At 42.2% G+C, this 11,413-nt stretch overlaps 1 protein-coding gene across 2 annotated transcripts; it reads left to right on the top strand.

The window, feature by feature from the left end:
- The first annotated feature begins 265 nt into the window (after window positions 1–265).
- Window positions 266–10,657, top strand: ARMC10 (armadillo repeat containing 10). Of its 2 annotated transcripts, none has more exons than XM_058805533.1 (6): window positions 266–445; window positions 1,707–1,852; window positions 2,968–3,102; window positions 7,505–7,681; window positions 8,681–8,752; window positions 9,956–10,657. In XM_058805533.1, exons 1-6 carry the CDS (start codon window positions 304–306, stop codon window positions 10,205–10,207), a joined length of 924 nt encoding a protein of 307 aa, XP_058661516.1. In that variant the 5' UTR covers window positions 266–303; the 3' UTR covers window positions 10,208–10,657. The 2 variants fall into 2 exon arrangements, with proteins under 2 accessions (XP_058661516.1, XP_058661517.1); XM_058805534.1 differs by having other exon boundaries at window positions 274–327.
- Window positions 10,658–11,413: the final 756 nt, after the last annotated feature.

Below are 11,413 nucleotides of genomic sequence, written 5' to 3'. Positions count from 1 at the left end.
CAGGATGGCCCTTCCCTCCGGCTGGCGGCCTCCCGAGGGGCAGCGTGTTTGGGAAGGCGATGCGGAACCAGGCCGGCCCGGAGCGCGGGTGATCCCTTCCTGTAGAACAGAAACCGCAGAGCGTCGCTGTCACACAGCGGCGGAGCCTCTCCCGCGCCTGCACACGGAGCTGTGGGCTCGGCATCCCTGCGGCAGCTCGGGCGCAACCCCCGCGCCCAAGCCCCGAAGGAAGGGCAGAGCCGCGGCCGAGCCGCGCCGGATGGGGCGGTGGCTTCCGCGGGCCACGCAGCCGCGGCCGGGCCGATGTGGGAGCCGCGGGGCGCGGCGGTGAGGGCGGCGGCGGCGGCCCTGCTGCTCGGGGCCGGCGTCTGCTACTGCCTGTGGCGGCTGGCGGCGGGCGGGCGGCGGGGGCGACGAGCAGCGGCCGAGCGGGGCCCGCCGGCAGGTGAGGGCCGGGGCAGGGCGGGCCTCGCCCCTCCGGTGTGCGGCGGGGCCGGGGGAGGCTCCGCGGGGCCCGGGGGGTTCCCAGCCCGCGGCCCTGCAGCGCGGCTCGGGGCCCGGAGGTGGCTCCGCGCCCTGCCAGAGGCGGTGCCACAGCCCTGAGTCCCGGCCCTCCACAGCCATGTGGCAATCTGGGGCACTCTGGAGTGTGGTTTAATTTTAGAAAAGCCTATTTTTTTTTTTTATGAGTCCCCCAAAGCGTGCGTCTGATCAGTGTGTTTATTTATGTTATTGCAGTTGTGTTCTCCCTATAATTCAAAGCTAAGCGGAATGTGTTTAGACGAGGATGAAAAATGATTTTGTGTTTGAAGTGAGCTATTGAATCATCATAATTAACTTTGATCTCTTTTTTTTTAACCCTGAAAGAATACTATGGTGTTTGCCTGGCCAAATGCTGATGTAAAGCTGTGGAATTTAAAGCACTCTTAGCTTCTCAGGAGTCATCTCGAGTAAGCTATGAGCTATGACTAGTCCAGCAGTCAGAGATCAGGTTTCATGGCTCTTCGCCTGTCTAAATAGTTCTGCCTCCAACCTGGCTGAAATGGCCTTTGATAACATTTGTTGCCCTTTTATAAAGGTCAGGTACTCCATTACATCATCCTGACTCAGAAGCAGCCTTCCTCCTTGTTTTGAGCGATGCCATGATCAGCAGAGTTCCTAACATCGTGACTGTTACTTTGTCAAAGGATCTCAGCATACTACCAAAGTGTCATTGTAATTTCTGGAAGTAGTAGTCTGCAAACTGGAAGTTTTGTTTCCTACAGTGCCCAGACAGATTTCCACATTTCATTTTGGGGAAACAAAAAAAAAAACCAAAAAAAAAAAAAAAAAAACAAAAAAAAAAAAAAACCAAAAAAAAAAAAACAAAAAAAAAAAAAAAACAAAAAACCCAAGCCATGTTTGGTGAATATTCCTAATAATTTTGCAGGAGAGATTTAATATTGGTTAACCAGGAAGTAACTCACTGCAACCTCTAATTGTGTGTTCCTTTTATTCTCCACCTTCAAAAGAGGTAATTAGAGGACTCAGGAAAAGGATGGAAATCTTAGTGTCATAACAATCTTTTTACCATGATATGATGATTGGGCACAACAATATGTCCTACAACCGAGAACTTAATTTCAGCTTTGTAAAAATCATAAAGTAGCAACTAAGTGAAATGTCTCAAACTTAGTATCAAGTATTTCATTTCTAAACGTTGACAGACAGCAGTCCTCCAGTGTCAACCCATACCATGGATGTGGATGCTCTACAGAAACTTATTCATTTGCTCCAGGACACAGATGATCCATTAATTCAAGAGCAAGCTTTAATCACTCTCAGCAACAGTGCTGCCTTCTCTGTAAATCAAGTGAGTATTGTGCTGTAGAAAACAACATTGTCCAATGCCAGCCAGTCTGGCAGAGGAGAGCTGCTGTTTTGCTAAAGAGTGACACAGGACTGAAAGCTAGGACAGCTTGTGCTCTAAAATCTATTTAATGTCTTGCCTTAATTTCTGCTGGCTCAAATAATATAATTCACCAGCTTCACAGAATTTATTGAATTATAATGTTTGGACCACTTAAAGTCCATACAAAGTCCTGTACTTCAAAAGTGTTGTAAATACATCTTTTGTTACTTACAATTATGTAATGTTAATGAAAGGGTTGAACACTAGGTTAAATACTTTCTGGTTCAGATCTAAACTTTAGTGAGATAAACTATACTTTTTGTCCCTCACAAAGTTGTGTGCTGTTTGCACATTAGCAGTTTTACAACTATCGAGGCATCTCCAAATCATTCAGACACAGAATGCAGAAAAACTGTGAGCTGGATGCCAATTTTCATACCTTTCTACCAGTTTAACCTCCAAGGTCCCACCCTTTTTGCTCTTTATGATTGCCATCTATTCTGGCTTCTCAAAATGGCTTTCTTAATATAAATCTTTTAGAATGCAACTGAAGCATAAAGCTCATTAGACCATTTAAATTTTTTAAGAGCAGGTTTTTTTGAAAAGACAGTTAAAGTCTAAGTGAGAAAGATTAAAAACAGTGATAAAAACAAGCGTAATGGAAAGTTTCAGAACCTCTAATAATATGAAGCTACATCTTGAAATTTTCTGTTCAGGCAGGACTTTTAGGTACTGCAATCTGGCTCAGCTGTTCTATTAACTCATTATCAAGTAATTTCCTTTTATTCTTTATAATGTAAAATGTTTTAAGCATGCTTTGCAGACCAGATTTTAAAAGCAAAGGTGATGTGCTATTGTCAAATAACAGCAACTAATGCTTTTGTTCCTAAGCAGAACCCTTCTTAGTTTCAGTAAAGCAATAAAGCAGTATCTGCTAACACTCTCTTTAAACAGAGCAGTCAGTTCTGAATTCTTCATTCACATACTTCATTTTTGTCAATATGGAGAATTGAGGGAATGCTTCAGCATTTAAATTGATTTTTTAAAAATCCTATTAAATATCTTCTATATTTCAGGATATAATCCGAAATTTGGATGGTCTGTCTGTTATTGGAGGGATGCTCTCCAAGTGCATTCCCAAAGTTAAAGAAAAAGCACTGAATGCACTTAATAATTTGAGTATGAATATTAAAAATCAGGAAGAGATACAGGTAAGATTCTTTTCTAATGGGAAAAACCAAAGTAACCAAGGGAAAGGGATGGTATAGGTCCTTCAGCATATTTGTTAAATACAAGCCAGGATGCCAAAATGCTTTGATGATAGAGATATAAGTCAGCAGATCTGGATGACTGAAAGGATAACTTAGAAGTGCATTGCTTCACTGGCATTTACTTCTAAAATAAAAGACAGAAACCTATGCAGTTTGTGTCCAGCTTTCACAAAATACTATTAAAGAGAGATTGTTCTGCCAAGATTATAGTAAAATTACGTGAGGTAAGATGATTTCCAAATATGCCTACAACATCAGCAGTGGCTGTTTAACAGAATGGATTGCAGGTTGAACTTGCCAGGATTCCTTAGGTGAGGGAGAAGAAAAGAGTAATTGAGCCCCTGGGTTTGTACAAGACCAATTTTTCAGGTGATACTTCCACTTTAAAGGAAAAGCATGTATAAATTATTATAAGTTCCACTGGTAAATACAGTACATGCTATGGATATGAAAGGACTAAACATCAAGAAAAAAGAAATCCATCTGATTAATCAACAGATCAAGAAGTGTCCAAGTGGTGAGTTGAGGCAGATTTGAAGACTTTTAGTAGTTTGTTTCAGTAGCTTGATAAAAAGGTAGTGTGACTGCATGTGGTAGTTTGCAGCACCTTTAGCAATAGGCAATTTTTATTAAGTAGTGCTTGTCCAGGTGTCAAGGTGTATAAGTAGAAAATAACTCCTTTGGTAAGGGTAAATTACTTTTTTTCCTCTGTTAAGACTCAAAGATTCATTGTATACTGTCATCCAGAAGAAAAATTGGTAAAAATAGTAGTTAATGTCAGTTGTTATTGCTGTTCCTGCAGTGTGCTCCAGTAAATGCATCACATGGCTGGGAGAAAGGATTTCATTTCAAAGCTTGTCCTTAGCTTGTTCTCAATATTTAGGATGTTAGTTATTTATAAGTGATTTTTAAAACAACTCCCTAAGGCAGCTGTGTCACTTCTGAGATGGAGGCAAAGCAATTTAAGTTTTCAGATCAAGTTATGTTTCAGGAAGATTAGTGAGCATAATGCTGTATGGTCTGCTTCTGTCATGCCACTAGAATGTTTGAAATATTCAAAACAAAAATGCACTTGTTTCCAAGATCCTTCACTATTCAGCCAGCAATGTTCAGGAGGTATTTATGTTACTGTAGCTAGGCCATTGATACTATTTGTTATTACCGCGACCTGTGTGGGTCGCAGTTGGTGAGAGAGAGACAGTGAATCTTGTATCTTGATCAGAAGGCTTGATTTATTAATATATGATATAATACATTATTACTGTACTAATAGAATATAGAGATAGGTTTGCAGAGCTGCTAGCTAAGCTAAGAAGAGATAGAAAAGAAACCACAACAAAGTTGTGGCCAAGGACTCAGTCCCCTGGCTTGAACTGATGATTGGCTCTTAATTATAAACATAGAAAATGAGCCAATCAAGGTGAATCCTATTGCATTCCACAGCAGCTGATAACAATTGTTTACCTTCTCTTCGGGGGCCTCTGGCTCCCGAAGACACAGAAATGTGAAATAAAGGATTTCTGTGGAGAAATGTCTGCGACATCTCACCTTTCTAAATTGTATAAAAATAAAAGAAAAATGCTGATGTGGAATGAACAGGAAATTCCTTCACCTATAAAATATAGAATACCAACAATTCACTAAAACAATCCTACAATATAAGAAAATTGCAAGAAACAATGTAAAGAGAATTCAAGTCCATGTAGCTGAGTTTCAGGAACAGTCCATCAGCTGAAGTTGTTTCTTTTGGACATCTGAGAGTCCTTTTTGGTCCTGAAACAGCATAACACAATTTTAAATAATTTGAAACAATTTGAACAATTTTTAGAATGTCCTTTTCTGGCCCTTCAGTGCTTCAGCACTTCAGAGCTGCTGCCCGCCTATTTTCAATCTTTTTTATTTAATTTTTAATTTTTTTTTTTTTTTTTTTTTTTTTTTTTTGATCGAAAAGCAAAAGAGCAGCAGCCGAGCAGAGCAGTGCCAGAGAAGGAAAGGCCCTGGGGGCCCTGGCCTATACTGGACCAGGAACCCCAAAACTGGCTCACACAGGGGGACCCGGACCGGTAGGACAAACCAGAACCCCTAGAAACACAAGGAGGCCAAATGATGGCCCTGGCCCAGGAACCTCCTGAGCCAAACGGCCCAGGCCAAACCCATGAGGAAGGCTGTGCATTCCCGCAGGCCTGAACCTTGTTGCTAGCACAATGGCAGCACGGGTAGTGAGACGCTTCCTTTCCCCTAAACCACTGAGGCATGCCAGCAGCAGGGAAATAGAAGCTGCCCCGAGAATCTTCATCTCGGGTCTGGGAATGTTTGTTTCCCACAGCATCACGGCACCACCCCCACTGGGCTGGGGACCAAAGGCAAAACTTTCGGGAGCCCCCTCCCCCTCGCCGCTAGGGCACAAGAGAGGCGGCGGCATCCATGGGACAATCCCCGAAAAACCACCCCCCAAACCGCCGAGCTTGAAAGCCGGCAGCCGGACTGCCACAACAGTGAGCTGGCGGGCAGCCCCGGCCCCACTGAAGGAGAGACCAGCCTCCAGGGCGGCTGCTGGGACGTCCGGTGGAAGCAGCGGGGACGGAGCCAGAACCGGGGAGGGAGCCGGAACCGGGGGGGGAACCGCGCTGAGCGTGGGATCAGCCGCGGGCTGCTTCGAGGGTCCCGCAGGTTCAACTCCGTTTTCTGCTGCTGACTCTGGGGTCCTCTGCGGAGGCGCAGTCGCAGTCGCCGTCGCAGTGCAAACCGGCAGCAGCGGAGCTGGGAGAGACAGCAGAGCGTCGCCGCTGCTTAGCAACAGGTCAATCGACGGAAGTGCTGTCTCTTCGGCCGTCTCCGACACAGGCTCTGGCGGGGGCAGGGAGGCCGGTGAAACCGCGGGCGGGACCTCCTGGAGAGGCGGAGATGGGATCTCCTGGAGTGACAGCTCTAGCAGGGCCGTGGAGGAAACCTCGGAGACCAGTGCCGCCCCCGTTTCTGAAGGCGGAGTCTGAGAGGCCGGCGCTGGCTTGAGCGGCCGCTCCCATCCCCCCGGAGAGAGAGAAGGGGGGGAAGGAGAACACTCCATCTGAGCATGCTCCGGAGCAAGAGTAAAAAAAACTTCTTCGCGCCGCGAAGTTTCGCCCCCCCCCGCCGTGAAGCAGGGGGGGCTGGGAAGAAAAATGTCCTCCCCCACCGCGTCTTCTGCCAAAGGTGGTGGAAACGGAGCTTGGCCATAACAATTAGAGATCCACTGAAAACAAGCTGCTCTGCGCTTCAGGACTGGGAAAAGCTTTATAAATGCTGGGTAGATAGAAGGCAACACGCGTCCCTTACTGAAGACGCACTGGATAATCAAGTCCATGCACTCCCAGACAAAAGCATCTAAAGCATATAAGACATCAGCAAAGAACCCAAAAAGCTTTGCCCATCGAAAGAACCCATAGATATCTGTTTTTGACAAAAAGAAACCGTCTTCCCTGCACCAATGTTTCCAGAGGGCTATTATTTTCTCCTCTGAAGGGGAGAATTGAATCTCTTCTGGCAAGGCATGGGTCTGCCATACAAACAGCCACAAGCTACGAAGGGCTGGTTCATCAGGGATAGAAAAGTGAACAGTACCTTTTGAAAGAGTCCAGCTTGCTCTGGCCAGCTCCACAGGTCTGCTGCTCTTTTCCATCATCTTTCCTGATGATTTTCCAGAAGAAAGATTCTCTTGTGGTCAGCCTTGGCTGTGAACTCTGTCCAAATCAGGATCTTCGGTTCTTCAGCTCCTGGCTTGAATCCACTTTCTGAGGTCACTTCAAAGCAACCCTCAAATGCCACACATACAGGATTTTTACCCAGTGCAGCAATTTTGCTCCTCTGGTCTTATCAGATTAATTTTTGCTCTTACACGAGGGGTCACCAGATATTACCGCGACCTGTGTGGGTCGCAGTTGGTGAGAGAGAGACGGTGAATCTTGTATCTTGATCAGAAGGCTTGATTTATTAATATATGATATAATACATTATTACTGTACTAATAGAATATAGAGATAGGTTTGCAGAGCTGCTAGCTAAGCTAAGAAGAGATAGAAAAGAAACCACAACAAAGTTGTGGCCAAGGACTCAGTCCCCTGGCTTGAACTGATGATTGGCTCTTAATTATAAACATAGAAAATGAGCCAATCAAGGTGAATCCTATTGCATTCCACAGCAGCTGATAACAATTGTTTACCTTCTCTTCGGGGGCCTCTGGCTCCCGAAGACACAGAAATGTGAAATAAAGGATTTCTGTGGAGAAATGTCTGCGACAATTTGTGACAGAAAATATGCTTTTATTAAAGACTATTCTCTCTTTATTTCCTCCCCCTTTCCCCAGGTATTTATTACACAAGTCTGTGGGACTGTTGAGTCAGCTCCCCTGAACTCTGATGTGCAGCTAGCTGGACTCAGGCTGTTGACAAATATGTCTGTTACCAATGACTACCACCAAAAGATGAAAAACTCCATTCCATGCTTTCTTCATTTGCTTTCAGAAGGAACTGAAAGGACACAGGTACTGGGTAGTGTTATTTTTACAAGCTGTTTATGAAGCTGCTTTGCTTGCCTTGTTTCTTAACATTTTGGTTAAATGGTTTAAACTGTGCTAAGAAAAACCAAATATTCATTAATGATAACAGATTTTATGCACTAAAATACAGATCTGTATTAGTTTCGCAATATAAACTCAAAAACCAGGGAGGGAAGGGAATCTTGGTAGTGGAACCATCAGGCTACAGCTCTGCCAAAGCAGTGCAGGGTGCACTGTGATTGCCCCGTGCCTTTACCATTGCAAGTCCGGAATTCTCTTCTGCTCTAAACATTGCTACTGCATCCCAGAGCAAGGAGAACCTGCATGGGAAAAGCTTCACTGATGCATGAATCTCTGCAGGGAAACATGCCAAGCAGTGATCCTAAGCTATGGACTTTAGTTCTGTTGTGCTTATGACACCTCTGGCAACCTTAGTGACTACAAGTGGAAATCCTGCATATTTTTTGTAATACTGAAATGAGCTTCAGTTAGGGACCAAAGTCAACTTTATTCAAGATGTTGTAGTACCTTCAGTGTATGTGGTTGCTTTATCAGATCAAAACCAGTTTTCCAAAAAACTCGTTTCCACTAAACACACCTATTGTACTTAAGTACAGAAGTAATATGGCCTTTTCCTAGTGTTAAAAGACTAGCATCACAAGGTCCAAGAAAGCACAAAGGTGTATTTGTATATGCTTCGGATCATTTTAAATGCAGTACTTAACCATCTTCTTTGTATTTTAAACATATTCTACATTTTAGCCTAGGATTCATTTATGGCTCTTGCCTTATTTTGATGTTTAAGTCAATCTGAATTTGCTTCTAACATGTCTATACCTTGGTTTTCCCTGTACCAAAATATTCAATATTGGTTAACCCATTTTGCCTTTTCCTCCCCAAGTCAACTTTGACATTATTGATACCCATTACAGCTTTACTTACTGTTTTGGAGCTTTTAATGAAACTGAACATTCCTCACTTCAGATTCAAGTTTTGAAAGTACTTGTGAACTTATCTGCAAATCCAGCCATGACAAGACATCTTCTCAGAGCTCAAGTAAGATTCTTGCTGCTTCATTTTATTTTTGGCATATATAATGTGTATCAGTTAAAATATTGCATGCACTAGAAGAATTTTAATGTATTAGAAATATATATGCAATTCCAGAATCAATTCTAGACACTGCTTGGTTAAAATCAGTAGCTAAGTGCACATTCTTTCATGGGCAGGATTTATTGCAGAGGGCAGTGTAATACAGATACTGTACTAAGAGAGGGAGAGGCACAGGGCCTGTACCCTTGGAGACACTGTGTGGTTGTACTTCCTGTGTAACATTCAAAATTATCAATAACTTGCAGAAGCCTGATCTAACCTTCCCTTTCCACCAAAGGGGTAATACCAAGAACTTCAGTTTGTATTTTGTAAAAGGAACCCAAAACTTTATTTTCAGACACACAGTCAGTATATAGATTGAAAACTATCAAATAGAACTGGTTCTGTAAGTGATCCTTCTCAACTGCTGTTTCTATAGCCAATGTACTGGGCCAAACCCAACAAATTCCACTGGAATCCACACCCCTTTATTCAAATGCAGCCATAAAAACTGTTGCCTCTAAGTGAATTTCCCTGTGCATTTACTTATTTCTTCATGGAGAAATTTGTGTGACATTTGCTGTGTTGGCCTTGGCACACAGGTTTCTTTTGAACTGACACCAAATTCTTCACACCAAAACAGAGTCAGGGGCAGCATCCTCATCCCCCTCCCCAAAGTAACTTTCTTAAAATGTGCAGTGGCATTTATTTGTGAGCTGTCTGCCACAAGCAAAGCTAGTCTCGATAATGCTGTCTTTTCATTATTCAAACAAGGTTAGAGTAGCTAACTATTCAATTGTCTGTTAAGTGTATCACTTTTCATTTATCAGGTATGCTAACAAAAACATTCAGGGCTAAGTCAACGTGGCTGAGAAGTAAAGGAGACCCTCTCTTCCAAATGGGAATTTTCCAGACAGCCACATTTTGGAGATTGAAAATAAAATACAAAGAATTTATTAGCCCATTGATGAACAGGCCAGTCTTTTCTAGAGAGAAAATATACACACTGTGCAAGTTTCTGACAGGAGCTCACAGCATACTGGGATGTCATACAATTTCTGCATTAGATGGTGTAGGTGCACTTTTTTTTCCATTTTCAGAAGTGTGATTTAGTTCCATGTACTTACTGCTGGTGATTAAGTATGGACTATTTCTTCAATGTCCTAGGTGCCATCATTGGTGTCACTTTTTGACAACTGTGTAAACAGAGATATTCTGGTTCGAGCCCTGGCACTTGCAGCCAACTTGAAAAAGAACATGAAGGATGAAGAAGGCACCAAGATTGAGGAATACAGTGAAGACTCAATTTTCCTCACACTCTGCAGGGACTCTGCCCCATTTGCTCAGAGACTGGCATCTTTGCTGCATCACCCTGACACAGAAGTGAAAGAACAAGTTGTGAGAATATTAACACAATAGTGTTGTTTTCTTATACAGACTGACCTGATGAAAATATCTAATCTTGGCAATACTAGGCTAAGAAAGCCTGCAACAAGTAAACAATACAACGATTGAGAAAAAAAAAAGCCCTAAATACTATCAGATATTTTTACAAGCAAGAGAAAAACAACAGCTTAATTATTACTGATAAACCACTGCACAGTTGCTACATTTATGCAATGAAGGCAAACAGTTTAAAACATGAAAACATTTATATGTGAAATGAATGAGTGAAGTGAATGAAAGTATCCTTTGACATGTCAAAGACTTTTTTTTTTACTTTAAGTATTTACAGCTGTTGAATAAATACCTCATTAGAATTGTGCATTAAAGATTTAGTAATTGGAGATTAGGCATTTATATTTTATTAGTCTACCTATGAAAATGGTACAGCTGAATCTTACAAAATAATATTAAATAAAAACAATATCAAACTATCATTGGCTTCCTACAGAATTAGTATCTTCAATGAAAGCTGCATACTAAAGTCACCAAATCTAGTTTTTTTCTTCGTACTTATATGGAATTTATTCTTAAACTCCATTTTTGCATGCTTAGCATATCCATTCCATTAAGCCAAACTGCAGTGCAATTAACTACAACTGTGAAAGGTTTCTACACTTGAAGAAAATTTGAAAGGATTTTATATTGCTTTAAAATTGTCACTTTAGGGAAGGCAGACATATTTTTTAAAATTATTTTATTAGGAGTCAAGGATTATCTGCAACTGCAATTCAACATTCTCATTCTTATTAAAAAAGTCTACAGGAGCAGTATCATACACATTTTTACAAAAGCTTCCAATTCTGTAGCAGCCCTTGGGCTTCCTTTCCTTGGATATCTTTACTCCTTTTTTTTTCTGCATCTGGAGCATCACTGGAATGAGTGCTTCTGCAGAATTAGCTCCCATAAAGTTTTAGTCATCAACCCAGCATTACTTCAGAATGAAGTGGAATCCATACAAACATCACTGTAAAAGAACCTGAACAGTTTGCTTGATGAACAGAAAACATACTGGAAAGTACTTCTAAAACCAAACTGCTAAAACCTTCCACTACAGAGAAACTAAAAAAGGTGTCAGATGTAAAGGCTAGGAAAGTTTTCCACTTTGTTCCATTTTTGAAAGAACTGTATCACCTAAACTATTACCAAGTGCTTCGTCTTTCTACGTTAGCATACTCACTG

The sequence above is a fragment of the Ammospiza caudacuta genome, chromosome 5, assembly GCF_027887145.1.
Source record: "Ammospiza caudacuta isolate bAmmCau1 chromosome 5, bAmmCau1.pri, whole genome shotgun sequence".
In the NCBI taxonomy this organism is placed as follows: domain Eukaryota; kingdom Metazoa; phylum Chordata; class Aves; order Passeriformes; family Passerellidae; genus Ammospiza; species Ammospiza caudacuta.
Note: the sequence above shows the minus strand (reverse complement) of the source record. Positions and strands in the feature narration are given on the sequence as shown.

Excerpts from the sequence above, each read along its gene's own strand:
- ARMC10 (XM_058805533.1), top strand. The coding sequence starts at position 304 with ATGTGGGAGCCGCGGGGCGCGGCGGTGAGGGCGGCGGCGGCGGCCCTG. Across the intron at positions 446-1,706 it reads CGAGCGGGGCCCGCCGGCAG|ACAGCAGTCCTCCAGTGTCA; the intron begins GTGAGGGCCGGG and ends AAACGTTGACAG. Across the intron at positions 1,853-2,967 it reads CTGCCTTCTCTGTAAATCAA|GATATAATCCGAAATTTGGA; the intron begins GTGAGTATTGTG and ends TCTATATTTCAG.